This window comes from Oncorhynchus tshawytscha, linkage group LG16 (assembly GCF_018296145.1).
Source record: "Oncorhynchus tshawytscha isolate Ot180627B linkage group LG16, Otsh_v2.0, whole genome shotgun sequence".
Lineage (NCBI taxonomy): Eukaryota > Metazoa > Chordata > Actinopteri > Salmoniformes > Salmonidae > Oncorhynchus > Oncorhynchus tshawytscha.
The window spans coordinates 75,511,428-75,528,697 of record NC_056444.1 but is presented as its reverse complement, the minus strand read 5'-3'; the positions used below and the strand labels follow the sequence as shown (position 1 = coordinate 75,528,697).

The following is a 17,270-nucleotide window of genomic DNA, read 5'->3' as shown; positions in this document are numbered from 1 at the left end:
TTTCTGCATTAGCATCGAATAGCCCCAGTGATATGCAACTTTTCAGGGATGTTAGGAACAAATATACACAGGCAGTTAGGAAAGCTAAGGATAGCTTTGTCAAGCAGAAATTTGCATTCTGTAGCACAAACTCAAAAAAGTTCTGGGACACTGTAAAGTCCATGGAGAATAAGAGCACCTCCTCCCAGCTCCCCACTGCACTGAGGCTAGGAAACACTGTCACCACCGATATATCCACTATAATTGAGAATTTCAATAAGCATTTTTCTACAGCTGGCAATGCTTTCCACCTGGCTACCCCTACCCCGGTCAACAGCCCTGTACCCCCCACAGTAACTTGCCCAAGCCTCCCCCATTTCTCCTTCACCCAAATTGGAAAGCTGCCACGGTCATCCCCCTCTTCAAAGGGGGAGACACTCTAGACCCAAACTGCTACAGACCTATATCTATCCTACCCTGCCTTTCTAAGGTATTCGCAAAGCCAAGTTAACAAACAGATCACCGACCATTTCAAATCCCACCTTACCTTCTCTGCTATGCGATCTGGTTTCAGAGCTGGTCATGGGTGCACCTCAGCCACGCTCAAGGTCCTAAATGATATCTTAACGGTCATCGATAAGAGACATTACTGTGCAGCCGTATTCATCGACCTGGCTAAGGCTTTCGACTATATGTCAATCACAATATTCTTATTGGCAGACTCAACAGCTTTGGTTTCTCAAAAGATTCCCTCGCCTGGTTCACCAACTACTTCTCTGATAGAGTTCAGGAGGGCCTGTTGTCTGGATCTCTGGCAGTCTCTATGGGGGTGCCACAGGGTTCAATTCTCGGGACATCAATGATGTCGCTCTTGCTGCTGGTGAGTCTCTGATCCACCTCTACGCAGACGACACCATTCTGTATACTTTTGGCCCTTCTTTGGACACTGTGTTAACTAACCCCCAAACGAGCTTCAATGCCATACAACTCTCCTTCCGTGGCCTCCAACTGCTCTTAAATGCAAGTAAAACTAAATGCATGCTCTTCAACCGATCGCTGCCCGCACCTGCCCGCCCGTCCAGCATCACTACGCTGGACGGTTCTGACTTCTGAATATGTGAACTCCAAATACCTTGGTGTCTGTTTAGACTGTAAACTCTCCTTCCAGACTCACATTAAACATCTCCAATCGAAAATTAAATCTAGCAACAAAGCATCCTTCACTCATGCTGCCAAACATACCCTCGTAAAACTGACTATCCTCGACATCGGCGATGTCATTTGCAAATTAGCCTCCAACACTCTACTCAACAAATTGGATGCAGTCTATCACAGTCACATCTGTTTTGTCACCAAAGCCAAAAATACTACTCACCACTCTGACCTGCACGCTCTGGTTGGCTGGCCCTCGCTTCATACTCATCGCCAAACCCACTGGCTCCAGGTCATTTACAAGTCTCTGCTTGGTAAAGCCCCGCCTTATCTCAGCTCACTGGTCACCGTAGCACTCGCTCCAGCAGGTATATCTCACTGGTCACCCCCAAAGCCAATTCTTCCTTTGGCCGCCTCTCCTTCCAGTTCTCTGCTGCCAATGACTGGAACGAACTGCAAAAATCACTAAAGCTGGAGACTTATCTCCGTCACTAGCTTTAAGCACCAGCTGTCAGAGCAGCTCACAGATCACTGCACCTGTACATAGCCCATATGTAAATAGCCATCCAACTACCTCATCCCCATACTGTGTTTATTTAATTACCTTGCTCCTTTGCACCCCAGTATCTCTACTTGCACATTCACCTTCTGCACATTCTACCATTCCAGTGTTTTAATTGCTATATTGTATTTACTTCACCACCATGGCCTATTCATTGCCTTTACCTCCCTTATCTTACCTCATGTGCACTCACTGTATATGTACTCTTTCCACTGTGTTATTGATTGTATGTTTGTTTATTCCATGTGTAACTCTGTGTCGTTGAATGTGTCGAACTGCTTTGCTTTATCTTGGCCAGGCCACAGTTGTAAATGAGAACACTTTCTCAACTAGCCTACCTGGTTAAATAAAGGTGTTCTCAACTAGCCTACCTGGTTAAATAAAGGTGTTCTCAACTAGCCTACCTGGTTAAATAAAGGTGTTCTCAACTAGCCTACCTGGTTAAATAAAGGTGTTCTCAACTAGCCTACCTGGTTAAATAAAGGTGAAATCTAAAAAATAGGTGAATGACATTTGATTGACAGGGATTGGAAGCCAGAAACAGCAGTGGGGTGTTGTTAGCATCAGCAGTTGTCTGTCTAATTAACTCTTAATACGAGATCAACTGACAGATCTCAACCTGTCACAGTGTTGACGGGTTGTTAGAGCAGGGGCTTCAATTGGCGATATCTGACATACTTTTATTGTTCATTTTATGAGTAAAGCTACAGGGTTTTTGAAATGAAAAAGCTTTGCCCTTCCATCGCTCTATGATAGGCATAGTGATGAAAATGTAGTTGTTGGTGCATTCGTATTGTCCATGTGGACACCTCAGTGAGAGGAGGGGCAGAAAGCTCAGAGAGCACAGGTACCTTCGGTTGTGGCTAATGTCCTTAGGCCTGTTTTAAAAGGCTCAGCTTAACAGTGCCCTGAAATGTACACTCAGTCTATTTCAGTTATCCTAAGACATGGGCCCTTCTGTTGCTGTATGGTGAAGTTGGTAGAATATAATATTGTGTTGGTAGAATATAATATAATATTGTGGTATAATTCCCTCTTGGGCCACCCATGCAAAAATGTATGCAGGCGCTACTGTTAGTCATTTTGTATAAAAGTGTCTGCTATACGGCATGTGTATATTACACTTTGAACACCTGTAGCACCTGATAGAATGGACAGGACTGTCCTGGAGACGTAGTGATTCTCTTTAAAACCAGCAGGGGTCAGACTGCTCTCTCTCTCCATTACTTGGTAACTGGAGCTCTGTGCTAAACCGGTGTGTACCCTGATCAGGGCATAAGGCATAAAGCTAAAGAACTCAGTCGCGTCTCAACATACTGTTGAGAGTTAGAATAGTAGAATACAGCAGGTGCACTTTCAAAATGTGGTTGTGCATCAGTAGTTTTGCCATGCCGGCTAACCATTTTTAGATTGGAAAGTTTGTCTAGCCAGCTATCTAAAGTTGTAGTAATCATGACCGAATACCGACTGGGCACACAGGGCATGTGCCCAGGGGCCCTGACCTCCATGGGACCCCCATTGATTTTGTTAGTGACTCTCACTCAGATATCATTAACATGGCATAAGTCATGGAAAAATGGGTAGAATGGCAGGAAATTTGTCATAAAATTACAAAAACTTGTCCCTGCCCCATGGCAAAATGTGTAGAATTGCAGGGAATTACCTTTAAAACTAAAATGTTTGTCTCCGTCATCAAGAGAGGGGCCACTAAAATGTATTTCTCGCGGGGTAGGGGGTCCTTCCAACCAAATCTCACTTATGGCCCCCAAAAGGCTAGGGCCGGGCCTGTGTGTGTGTGTGTGTGTCCTTTACATGCCATCATAGGAACAATTAACTGACTAGGCCCCTGTCTCTCATTAACAGGTTAGTTTGTTTCCCTTGCAATGGCTTTACATGGTAAAACAGCTAGGCTAACAGGCTCCAGGCTGTGTGTACTTCTCTGGAGCTGTTCACTGTCACAAAAAGACTGGGAGTGGGATTATACAATCGGACAGGGGGCAGGGGATCGGGGCGTACACACACACACACACACACACACACACACACACACACACACACACACACACCGGGTCCATTCCACTACAACAGACTGACTTACATAACGTGTGATTAAATCATAGGACTTATCTTAGACCTTTAGAGAGGTTGTCTCTGACAGAAGAAGAGATATGGAGAATGCCTGATAGAGGTAGAAGAGTAGGAGAGAGAAAGGGAGGAGTGAGAGGGAGAAAGAGAAAGAAAGGGGGAGAGAAAGAGGGAGGGCGAGAGAGATTGAGAATGACTTGGAGAGACAGAGGGAGAGAGAGAGCAGTCCCTCCTGCTCAGCTTCTAGCCAGCCTGTCAGGTGAAATGCTCTCCTTCCACTGTTTCTTTCCTTCTAATCCTCCTGTAAATCTCCTGTAATCGGGCGAGAGCATGCTGCCTCCTGACAAACTTACAGCTACAGGCTGCCTGCTGCCTGACTTTGCGTTCATTGTCTATGTAAAGACCTGGGAGGAGGATGGTGTGGCGGTGGTGATCTATCGGACAGCCTAGGCACACTGTAAGGAGGGGGTTAGAGCACGTTAGCTGGAGCAGCACGGGTTTGTTGTTGCTGCTACTTAGCCAGACAAACCCAGAGGAACAGAGGAAGAGGGGATGCATATGCTGTATTGTCCCAGGAAGACGGAGAAAGGGAGTAAACAGAGGGAGAGAGAAGAGGACAATACCCGACATTGGATAGACAACCATTTTATGGTGAGACTTATTGGCATGTATGGGTTTGTAACTTTGTCAAAGGTCATGGTCCCACTACTTTCTGTACAGAATCTTATCAGAGGCACATGCTGTGGATTGATAGCACCTTTTATAATGTTCTCCTTCCACAGTTTGAGACTTGTGAAGTTGTTAGAGCACAAGTTGTTGTAATGTGACCCAGTAGCACAGGAGGTTGGTGGCAGCTTAATTGGGGAGGATGAGCTTGTGGTCATGTCTGGAGTGGAATCAGTGGAATGGTATCACATCAACCACATGGTTTCCATGGTTTCCATGTGTTTAATACCATTCCATCTGCTCCGTTCCAGACATTATCATGAGCCATCCTCCCCTCAGCAGCCTCCACTGCTCAGTAGTAACATGGTTGTGCAGCCAGGCAGAGGAAAACAGAAGAGAGAGAGAGAGAGAGAGGACACGTTGTAGTGATATCGATCTTCATTCTTCTGAGAGGAACAGCAAAGGAATGAAAATAAAGGCTTGTGGGACTTTAAGAGGTTGAGTGTTCCTTTCTGTGTTTAAACTAGATCCTACATAATCCTACTTAAAGGAAGCTTTTAGACTAATGAGTAGGCTAAGCTGTAGTCATGTAGGTAGTTAAAAAACGTGGTAAGGCTAATTCTTTGGGAAGAGATTGGAAAACGTTGCTATGTGATTCTGTAGGGAAAAGCAGGGCCAAGTCAAGCAGCTAGAGAGATAAAATCACATCAATGCCCCTCTGTGGACGACAGCTTTGTTTATGTTGCGGTGAAAAATAAGGTTTTCCCATCCCTGCCCCTTCACACACACACAAGCAAGTGTGCACACACACACACACACACCAACACACAATGGAGCGCAGAAACACATTCACACACAAACACATGCACACACACACACATGCACATAAAAACACATGCACACACACACAAACACACACACACACACACACACATATAAACACATTGTTTTTCTGTAAGCAAAAGACAGAGAAGCAGCATCAAGGATGGCTAAATATAGCAGTCAGTCCTTGAAGCAAAATAGCCATTCTTTTTCTGTCTGAGCACAGAGATGCATTTGGGAATTTTGTTTTATGCAACGTGAAAAGTTACAGATAACTTTCTCAAACAACATTGTTGCTGATTGTTACCAGGGCAGTTACCAACATTGTTGCTGATTGTTACCAGGGCAGTTACCAACATTGTTGCTGATTGTTACCAGGGCAGTTACCAACATTGTTGCTGATTGTTACCAGGGCAGTTACCAACATTGTTGCTGATTGTTACCAGGGCAGTTACCAACATTGTTGCTGATTGTTACCAGGGCAGTTACCAACATTGTTGCTGATTGTTACCAGGGCAGTTACCAACATTGTTGCTGATTGTTACCAGAGCAGTTACCAACATTGTTGCTGATTGTTACCAGAGCACTTACCAACATTGTTGCTGATTGTTACCAGGGCAGTTACCAACATTGTTGCTGATTGTTACCAGGGCAGTTACCAACATTGTTGCTGATTGTTACCAGGGCAGTTACCAACATTGTTGCTGATTGTTACCAGGGCAGTTACCAACATTGTTACCAGAGCAGTTACCAACATTTTTGCTGATTGTTACCAGAGCAGTTACCAACATTGTTACCAGGGCAGTTACCAACATTGTTACCAGGGCAGTTACCAACATTGTTGCTGATTGTGTGTGTGTGTGTGTGTGTGTGTGTGTGTGTGTGTGTGTGTGTGTGTGTGTGTGTGTGTGTGTGTGTGTGTGTGTGTGTGTGTGTGTGTGTGTGTGTATACACAGATTGGTTGATTAGTAGCCCCATGCAGTGACAGATGCTGAGCAGGCCTGGCCCAGCCTGGCTTGCCGGACATGATAGCAGGCAGGCAGTCTGCACCATATGCCCTGTCTATACCCATTACACACACCCTATCACTTAGCCTACATAGGCTGACTCGCTGAGAGAGAAGCCAAAGCTTTTTGCTGAATTTCTTAGTCCTGAAAACATAATTCTTGTTAGTCTGTGTTCAGCAGCAGTAGACCTCCCTTTTCATATTCTTTAGATAATTGCTTTAAAAGTAAATGCATTGACTGCTTATTAAACTCTCCCTGATAGTTTATGCAATGTGTATAAAGCAGGCTTACAGTGTGTGCTCAGTATAGACATTAGAAAACTTCCCAAGAAGCTTTATTTAAACGCAAGGTTTATCTATTAATCCTGGTATTGACCTCCAGATACAGACTAGACCGTCACGTTCAGTGTGTCTCCGAGTAGGGTGTCCTGGTGTCCAGTAGGGCGTCCTGGTGTCCGGTAGGGTGTCCTGGTGTCCAGTAGGGTGTCCTGGTGTCCTGGCCTCAATCCAGTTACAAAACGTCTATCGGTAGCGTGTTGGTTGCACCGTGACGAGGCTGAGAGGGCAGATTATTTCTGACTGCTGTAATTGTTCAGATTACAATACCTCCTCCTGTCAACCACACCTGGCTGGGAGAGGTTCACCTCAGGTTCACCTCAGCCTGATTCACACTATAGGACCTAAGCTACCCAACGCTAGCCGAGCTGTACTAGGCTGGCCTGGTTACGAATCCCCCATAGTTGATAGAACTGTGCTGAAAAGGACAACGTAAAAATAAAAATAACAGAGCAAACACAATACAGGTTACACTCAGACCAGGCTGGAAATAGAAAACATAGGAGTTATGACCGTGCCGTCTCAGGATAATGGGAACCTTAGGACGCTGTTCAGGGGCAACTTACTTGACAGATCAACATCGACTGAAAGATGTGGAGATGAGAGGGTCAACCAACTATGTAGGCTAATGATTACAAAATGTTTTGTCGCATTGGTAATTGAATGTAGTGTAAATACAGACTCTAACGGATTGTTTGATGGCTATTCTTATACAATATATGCATGTTTCATGCCAACTAGATCCATGCTGGTTTATTTCAGTTGGTTTATTGTGAGCCAGAGAAGGTTTAGAGACACTCTCTATGAGCTATTGATAAACACTCTGATAAATTTTTTTTAAAGGATCATATCTTGGGGAAATGGAAGAGAAGGGAACCAAAATAGGGTACGAACAGGACGTTTGATTCCTCACATCCATAATTGAGTTGCCAGTTGTTTCACAATGTGTAATTGAATTAGAGCTCTCTCTGTGGTGTAAGAGTGTGACAGTCATATTGTGTGTGCATGTGTGTGTGTGCGAACGTGCTCTTGCTGTTCTGTGTCTGTTTGTCTGTGTCCCTCCAGTCATGTATGTCTGTGTCTATTCTTCCAGGGAGCAGCTGTGATGTGGTAATCATCAGCAGGGTCCAGGCAGGGTCCTCTCCACATCTCATCCTCCCGTGGGCAGAGGAGGCCTCTTGGTCGGGTGTGATCTCATCCTCCCGTGGGCAGAGGAGACCTCTTGGTCGGGTGTGATCCCCTCCTCTCGGTGGTCCACCTGGTGGTCCAGTGATGGCTCATGCACAAGATGATCCCCAACTAGGCGCTGGCCCGTCCGAGGATTCTGAACTCTCTGAGAATGAGTCCGAAACGGCGAGCTTGGTGTCGGAGGACTCTATCATGCCAGACTATGAGATGGAGCGGGGTAGTGGAGGCACCACCTCTACGTTGTACGAGGCCTGTAACAGGAACGAGGCGCTGACGCTACAGAGGGTCCTGGAGAGGGGGGTTACTAAGGAAGAGGTTATGGAGCTGGACATCAATGGCATGGTAAGGACTATGTCATGTTTCCCTCAGGTGCTTCTGGGTTCAACAAGTATTTGATTTCTCTCTGCCTTAGAGCAGTGTTTCTCAACCTTTGGCCTGCGGACTGGCAATGATTCCCGGGATGATACTGACTAGTCTTTGAGATGGTTGGTTTATACTTTTTTAGTGAGTTACTCAAATGTTCATTTTAATGTAAGGGGTCCCACAAGGAGGAAGAACAAAAGCTTGGCAGGTTTGTGGTACATAAAAGGTGGAGAAACACTGCATTAGAGCATATTGAATGACCACATCTGGGCTCGGCTTTGTTTCCATGTCAGAATGGTCTGATGCTTGCTGTCTCCAGAGGCTATGTGGACATGGTCTACGGTCTACACACGTGTCCACTGATCGACATTAACCATCAGGACAATGAAGGCAACACAGCACTGATGATCGCTGCCCAGGCCGGTAAGCATTGCAATAATATGCTGGCTAGCTTTGGTGAGCATGTCATATCATATCATATCATATCATATCAATAGAAGCACCTATTCAATGATCTGGTAGGGGTCACAGCATTATACTCAGGGGTGTAACTGGAACTAAATCAACTGGGAACTTAATAATCACAGTCAACGACCATTCAGTTACAAAACTTGTTAAAATGTTCCCCTGAAGATTCCCACCCAATTCCACTGGTGATAACAACTATGGCAACTTAAACCTTCCTAATAACAGCCCCTCTCTCCACCCAGGCTACATCTCCATTCTAAACTTCATCCTGAACTACTACCCTAAGATAGACCTGGAGGTGAGGGACACCCGGGGCTTCACTGCCCTCATCAAGGCAGCCATGCAAGGCAGGGTAGACTGTGTGTCTTCCCTCCTCATGGCCGGTAAGTGGCTATAGTCAGTCAAATCAAGAATTGGAGTAGTCATTGAACAGAAGTCTTTGAGTGCAGGGTTGGAAGGACTTCCAAAGACTATTTCCATGGGTTTTCCTTTTCCAAGTGGCGCAAAAAACCTCCCTCTCCATACTGACAACTTCCTAACTGATATCTTTAATAAGTTTATTCTCAAGTCAGTAGAAGCACAGTTACTATGGTGAAATGGGTTATCAACTTATCATCATAGAACTAGATTGACTATTGTATTATTCATGAGGTTTCTATGGTTACTGTGAATGTGTTAAAGAACTTTTTTTTTTAAATAGTGCACTATATAGGGAATAGGGTGCTATTTCAGACACAGACCAAGTGTATGATTATGACAGCCATTTAGGTGGAGAAGGATGATGACGCACATCTATCTGAGTTCAAGGGTCAAATCTGAGGACATTGGTTTTCTATTCTCGTCTTCTTGTCTAATCTGGGACTAGCTGTTTTGGGTTGCAGGCTGGATTAGCTTTGTGTGGATTTACCAGGACTGATAGAGACATGGCTGTGGTAACACCTATTAACGGTACATAAGTCAAAACAGGTCACCATCAAGTCACCCTACTACCTATTCTTATCTGTACCATAGGAGGCTGCTGAGGGGAGGACGGCTCATAATAATGGCTGGAATGGAGTGAATTAAATGGTATTAACCACATGGAAACTGCGTGTTTGATGTGTTCAATACCATTTCATTATTTCCGTTCCAGTCATTACAATGAGCACGTCCTCCCTAATTAAGGTGCCAATGGCCGCCTGTGATCTGTAGGCACAAAAAACAGCTTTGGGTATGGTGTAATTTGTGTTATGTCCACATGCCTTATAATGCATTCCTCTTCAGCTGAGTAAATGCTTGAGGACAAGCCTCTGTAATAGACACCATCCAATAATGCATCCAATTAAATAATGAAGAACTAATTAACCAAATAACCTAAAAGCGGCAATCAGCACTAGAAACATTGTTTCAACTGCTGATTGTCCCTTTAATTGAAACCCTTAATTCTCCTGCTTCAAATTGGAAATGTTCATAAACACATACTGTCTCATTATTAGCCAATCAAATAGTGACAGTTCTCCTCTCGAAAACATTTCTGTGTTTTTGCTTCTACCTGATAGTAAATTGGAATCACCTGGTGTCCCAGGTCTGAATTGGTCCCGGATTCTAAGGAGGTGAAAAATGGAAGTGTTTCAACCCCACAGAACCAGAATTGAATAGCCCAACTCATAGTGTATTGCTGTTTATATCCTCTATCTCCCTCCACATTTTACAGTTCCTTCACTAGCCACTTAGTAGGACGATTACATTGACTTTAATTTTCTTTGAACTGTCAGAGTACATGCCTCACACATTACATTATAAAAATCTAATCTTGATCAGTTTCCCTGATTTCTTTAGTGCCTAACCTTGTTGCCTAGCTCCTGTGATCATTTTGGATGTGCGTTCATGTTTCTCTGTCTCCCTGCCTATCCCAATGTCCAGGTGCAGATATCAATGTAGTGGATGAGGTCCGGGGGAAAAGCATCATGGACTGGGCCCTGAAGACGGGTCGCTTCGAGGTCCTGCAGCGTCTCCGTTTTCTCCAGGCGCACCCCATCGCCGAGCAGTTCTGCGACAGCTACGTGATAGAGTGGCCCGAGCTGAAGGAGCTGGTTGCCAAAGGTTAGAGAGGCCGGCCAGCAACCAGAGGGTTGCCGTTTACAATCCCTGCCCCGGCTGGGAAAAAAAGATGGTGGGCAGTGATCCAGTAGCCTGCTGTTGTAACCTATAAACTGCTCCAAGGGCGCTGCACTGCGGCTGACCCATTTATCCAACCTCTCCATTGGGCGTGCGTAGGCTGTGTGTGTTTCTCTGTAGTGTGTCTCTGTGACGATAAATCTGAATCAAACTGTATTGCAATGCAACAAATGTTACTAGGTGTTCTACATATAAGTCATCTTCTATCTTCTGTCCTCTTCTAAAGCCATGATCCCCAAAACACTGACTCAACGTCTGAAGGACAGCCTGACCATTAGCTTACCCAAGGACCCTCAGGACAACGGAGTGATGGACCACCTGGTGAAGATGACCACATCCATCCACAGCCCTCTAGTCTCCACTGGCTGCCGGCCCCTCTGCCCCACAAGCCCCCCCGAGCTCGGGAAGAGGCGCCTGGCCGTGCCGGAGCTGATGGAGAAGCACAGCAGTAAGGACCTGGAGGAAAGCTCTGTGTGTCATAGTAACGGTGTGAAATGTTCTTTCAAGCCTGCGCCAGCGTCGTCGAGCCCCTTCTCACTCGCCAACTGCTGCTCGTACGCGGAGTGGAGGGATAGTATTCTCTCGATGGCTGCCAACGGCGTCCGGAACTTCATCCCTTGTTCCATGGCCCACCGGAACTCTGTATTCCCATCTGGTTGCATCCCCAAGATCACCTTCACCAAGTCTCAAGACAAAACACCCAAGAAGGCGAAGAAGGCGAAGAGGCACAAGGGCCACCTGGAGCCTCCGATCTGGAAGTACAAGGCGGAGAAGCAGGAGAAGAAAAAGGAAAAGGAAAAGTTGGAGGAAGAGAAGCAAGCGCAAGAGAAGGCACTTAAGAAAGCTAAGAAGAAGGCAGCCAAGGTGGCGGCCAAGTCAAACGAGCCTGCCAAGGCAAGTTAAACTGCTGTCTGTAAAGTGCCACAGAGTGGGAGCACAGAACTCTGGGAAAATAGAGCGACCTCTGTGCTGTCATCAGACGGAAGAGAAAGCGAGACACCCCACTCGCAGTTTTGTTTACTGATTGAATGAAAGTCAATGAACTTAGTAGACCAGACCCAGCTGCTATTGCATTGGTGTCCATGGGAGACCCACCCCTGTTAAGTAGACCATTTTTTTCAATGATAAACGGCCTGAGAGAACTATCTTGATTTATCCACCATCTTTGCTGTCATCTCCTACTAACTCCATTGTATCCACTGTGATGATGTCATATAAGACGGACAAGGGGACGGCTCCCCTGTGGTGGCACCTGCCTGGGGTCATCATGGAGACTCAGTTGCAGCCCTATCTTGGGGCCTCCAATAACATGGGTGGAAACTAGCATCTGAGCCGGACTAAGTCTAATGGATTGACTGTTGTTTTTCCTCTCTACTGGGATATGCGGCTGTAAGGACTGCAATGGCCTGGACATTCCTAGACATTATTATTAATGTATCTTTCATGTGGAATTCTCTTTTTCTGTTTTAAATTATTTTGTTGATTTATTTATTTTTGAGAGTTCAGTTGTTAAAAAGATCAGTAGAGTTTGTTTGGTCTTCCATGTTCATAACTAACCAATCGAAACTGTGAAGGAACCAGAGCCATAGCAAAGAAATCTCTAGTTTCTGATAAGCAAGGTACTTCCTGAAAAAGAAACAGGACATTAACATGAGTTAGGCAAATGATTAGGGAGGATTATGAACAAGGTTTCAGAGTTGACTGTTTGATAAACCTCATGGTCAGATATAGCACAACCAGACCTGGGGTCAAATACAATTTAAAAGCATTTCAAATGTTTCAGCTGTGCTTGAGAGAGCTTGCCTGTTGATATGGAAACAATATAAAAGTCCCAAAAGTGCAAACCACACCCAACTGGCACTCCAGGCAAGCTAAAGCAAACGCTAAATGTTTTTGTAAGATTTTGAATAGTATTTGAACCCAGGTCTGACCACAACGCACATCTGAGTTCCAATCTGCTCTGTGCTTTGTTTTCCTATGTTCTCCAATTAGCTGTCTTCTGAAAGAAGTAGATTTTACACTGTTACCGGTGAGAGGACTTTTGACTTTTATCAAGAGTAGTAATATAATATCAGGGATCCCCTCAGTTTTGATGAGGCTCAGGTATTTAAAGATAAACCTGAGTGGCTTATTATTACGCTGCACAAACCTGCTCAGTTAGAAGAAATTGTTTGTTGATCCAGTTCACATGTTGTGATGGAGCTGAAATTTGAAGTATGTTATTCAGTAGGAATCCACTTCTCTCCTAATAGTATGTGATGGTTATTTTTAAATAACACCATCATCCTCGTCAAAGATCCAGAAAATTGTATGTGTAGTGGCTTTTGTCAGTCAAAAACCATTGATGTGTCAGATACGGCTCCTACAATATGAAAAGATACAACAGGCCTAATGAATATTCTATTACAAAACCAAACATTAAAACGTTTAAAAACACAACATCCATGTGACTTAGTGATGATCCTTCTTCCCCCTATATCCAATAGATTTAGCAGCTTTGGCTATAGGCTAAGCTGGGTTAGTGTGTGAGCTCAGTGAGCTTGTTAACTGGTGCTATTATAGTCACAGTCAGATCAGACAATAACCATGTAGCCTAACCATAGATACAGCTGTAACCATGGGGTGTAACCATACAACCTAACAATAGATATGTCTGTAACCATGGGGTGTAACCATACAACCTAACCATAGATACATATGTAACCATGGGGTGTAACCATACAACCTAACCATAGATACGTCTGTAACCATGGGGTGTAACCATACAACCTAACAATAAATACGTCTGTAACCATGGGGCGTAACCATACAACATAACCATAGATACGTCTGTAACCATGGGGTGTAACCATACAGCCTAACTATACAGTACTTTCAGAAAGTATTCACACCCCTTGAATTTGTCCAAATTTTTTGTGTTACAAAGTGGGATTCAAATGGATTTAATAGTACATTTGTTTGTCAACGATCTACACAAAATACTCTAATGTCAGTGTGGAAGAAAAATTCTGATTTGAAAAGTATTCAACCCCCTGAGTCAACACATGTTAGAATCACATTTGGCAGCGATTACAGCTGTGAGTCTTTCTGGGTAAGTCTCTGAAAGCTTTGCAAACCTGGATTGTATATTTTTTATTATTCAAGCTCTGTCAAGTTGGTTGTTGATCATTGCTAGACAGCCATTTTCAAGTCTTGCCATAGATTTTCAAGACGTTTTAAGTCCAAACTGTAACTAGGCAACTCAGGAACATTCAATGTCATTTTGGTAAGAAACTCCAGTGTATATTTGGCCTTGCGTTTTAGGTTATTGTCCTGCTGAAAGGTGGATTTGTCTTCCAGTGTCTGTTGGAAAGCAGACTGAACCAGGATTTCCTCTATTCCTTTTCTTTTTATCCTAAAAAACGTCCAAGTCATTGCCGATGACAAGTATACCCATAACAGGATGAGGCCACCACCATGCTTGAAAATATGAAGAGTGGTACTCAGTGATGTTTTGTGTTGGATTTGCCCCAAACATAACACTTTGTATTCAGGACAAAAGTTAATTTCTTTGACACATTATTTGCAGTACTACTTTTGTGTCTTATTGCAAACAGGATGCATGTTTTGGAATATTTGCATTATGTACAGGCTTCCTACTTTTCACTCTGTCATTTGGGTTAGTATTGTGGAGTAATTACAATGTTGTTGATCCATCCTCAGTTTTCTCATATCAGCCATTTAACTCTGTAACTCGTTTAAAATCCCCATTGGCCTCATGGTGAACTCCTTGAGCGGTTTCCTTCCTCTCTGGCAACTGAGTTAAGAAGGACGCCTGTATCTTTGTAGTGACTGGATGTATTGATACACCATCCAAAGTGTAATTATTAACTTTACCATGCTCAAAGGGATATTCAGAGTTGGCTTTTTTTTACCCATCTACTACAGAGCCTAAATATAGATACATCTGTAACCATGGGGTGTAACCATACAGCCTAAATATAGATACATCTGTAACCATGGGGCATAACCACACAGCCTAAATATAGATACATCTGTAACCATGGGGCATAACCATACAGCCTAAATATATATACTGTACATCTGTAACCATGGGACATAACCATAAAGACTAACTATACGTCTGTAACCATAGCGACTAACTATAGATATGTCTGTAACCATGGGGCGTAACCACACGACCTAACCATAGGTAGCGGCATAACCCAAAGGATGCAATACATGGGAGGGGTAATGTCCACTCGGCCAGTAATCCTCCAAGTCATTGTGCAGATCTCTTTTGTAATACTTAAAACTTAATGGGGCTTTTTTGAATTTGACCTCCTTTTTTCTCCCCAATTTCATGATTTCAATCTTGTCTCATCGCTGCAACTCCCCAATGGGGTCGGGAGAGGTCGAGTCATGCGCCCTCTGAAACATGACCCGCCAAACCGCGCTTCTTAACACCCGCCCACTTAACCCGGAAGCCAGCTGCACCAGTGTGTCGGAGGAAACACCCCAAGTAAAGCCCCCCCGGCCAAACCATCCCCTAACCTGGATGACACTGGGCCAAACCATCCCCTAACCCGGATGACACTGGGCCAATTGTGCGTCACCCTATGGGACTCCCGGTCGGTTGTGACACAGCCTGGGATCGAACGCAGGTCTGTAGTGACGCTTCAAGCACTGCAGTGCTCTTAGACCGCTATCTCCAGACCATAAATATCAGTCTATAAATAAACAAACAAGATCCATTTGGAAAAACAAACAGACAAATAGGAGGAATAAGATTCAAACTAAAGCAATAAGTTTTAAATTTACAAAAGACACTCATCAACTTTTCATGTCAGTAGATCAACCTACCAAGATAGAACCAATGAAACTTTCTCAAAGTATCTCTACAATATTTGTCTCAGTTCCCCTTTGCAGTTGGGGAACTAGTCAATATACAGTCTACATCAAAATAAAAGCCCTAAGGAGGTCAGAGAGAGAACATAGTAGCACCTTTGACTAAAGACTGAGTCTGCCTCCAAAATGGCAACCTATTCCCCATGTAGTGCACTACTTCTGACCAGAGTAGTGCACTACTTCTGTTCAATAGGGAATAGGGTGCCATTGTGACTGGGAGTCCTCAGACAGGAGATACATACTGTATATCACAGACTGTTTATGCATTTCCATGATGACTTGTGTTTTCTATAACTTAGAAAAATGGCTGCACGGCACATTATGTTATTGTACAAAAGCACATTTATGTTTCACAGGTATTTTCATTCAGGATGTGCTCTACTTTAAAATTTGAAAAGTGCTCAACTTCTTTTAAAAGCAGACATTGCCTGTCTCTCTATTCCATTGAATAAAATCCTAAACAGGTTTTAATTCTCCCTCCTGTCTTTGTGAGATTATGGCACAACAACAAAACAAACTGTGCTGTTGTGCTGTCCTTAGAAATAGAATGTTTTTCTGGTGCTGCCTAGCTGGTGCTGCCTAGCTGGTGTTGCCTAGCTGGTGCTGCCTAGCCGGTGCTGCCTAGCCGGTGTTGCCTAGCTGGTGCTGCCTAGCTGGTGCTGCCTAGCTGGTGTTGCCTAGCTGGTGCTGCCTAGCTGGTGCTGCCTAGCTGGTGTTGCCTAGCTGGTGCTGCCTAGCTGGTGCTGCCTAGCTGGTGCTGCCTAGCTGGTGCTGCCTAGCTGGTGTTGCCTTGCTGGTGCTGCCTAGCTGGTGTTGCCTAGCTGGTGCTGCCTAGCTGGTGCTGCCTAGCTGGTGCTGCCTAGCTGGTGCTGCCTAGCTGGTGTTGCCTAGCTGGTGCTGCCTAGCTGGTGCTGCCTAGCTGGTGCTGAAAGAATGTTACAAACATCCCAGATCTCAACATCTCACAGATTAATTTTGGGAAGGAAAAATACATGCTGCTGATCAAAAATAACAGTTTGCTCTCTCTTTGCTAAAACAGTTGATTTGAGGGTTACCAGCTGTGCATGTATCTGTACACAGCCCAAGAGGATAGATTAAGGGCCATGAGAACAAGAAATTCACATTACTGAGAAGAAAATATCTCACCCACGCTTCAGTGTAATTCAGCGTTCCCATAAAGGAGGCAGCCATATTTGGATCATGGTGGGAGATCAACAGTTCAGTATTAGATAAAGTGTTCCACTGGATCTAGATAGCTACATTTATTAGATTTAGACTGTAGGCCTTGCAGACTTCCTTTTCTAGGATATTTCATAATGACCAAAGCTGGCCAAAATGGTGCAATATTTCCCAAAGCTCTAGGTTCGAGCCCTGAATGCTGATTGGCTGACAGTCGTGGTATATCAGACCGTATACCATGGTTATGACAAAACACATATTTTTACTGCTCTTATTACGTTGGTAACCAGTTTATAATAGCAATAGCAATATGGCCAATATACCACGGCTAAGGGCTGTGTCCTAGCACTCTGTGTTGCGTCGTGTAAGAATAGCACTTCGACGCGGTATATTGCCCCCCCCCTCCCCCGGGCCTTATTG

General features: G+C 44.4%; 1 protein-coding gene across 1 annotated transcript; it reads left to right on the top strand.

The window, feature by feature from the left end:
- The first annotated feature begins 3,926 nt into the window (after positions 1-3,926).
- On the top strand, positions 3,927-13,753 carry LOC112216363 (photoreceptor ankyrin repeat protein). The gene is made up of 6 exons (XM_024376310.2): positions 3,927-4,429; positions 7,702-8,138; positions 8,453-8,582; positions 8,870-9,010; positions 10,530-10,709; positions 11,011-13,753. The coding sequence occupies exons 2-6, from the start codon at positions 7,881-7,883 to the stop codon at positions 11,685-11,687; spliced, it is 1,386 nt and encodes a 461-aa protein (XP_024232078.1). The 5' UTR covers positions 3,927-4,429; positions 7,702-7,880; the 3' UTR covers positions 11,688-13,753.
- Positions 13,754-17,270: the final 3,517 nt, after the last annotated feature.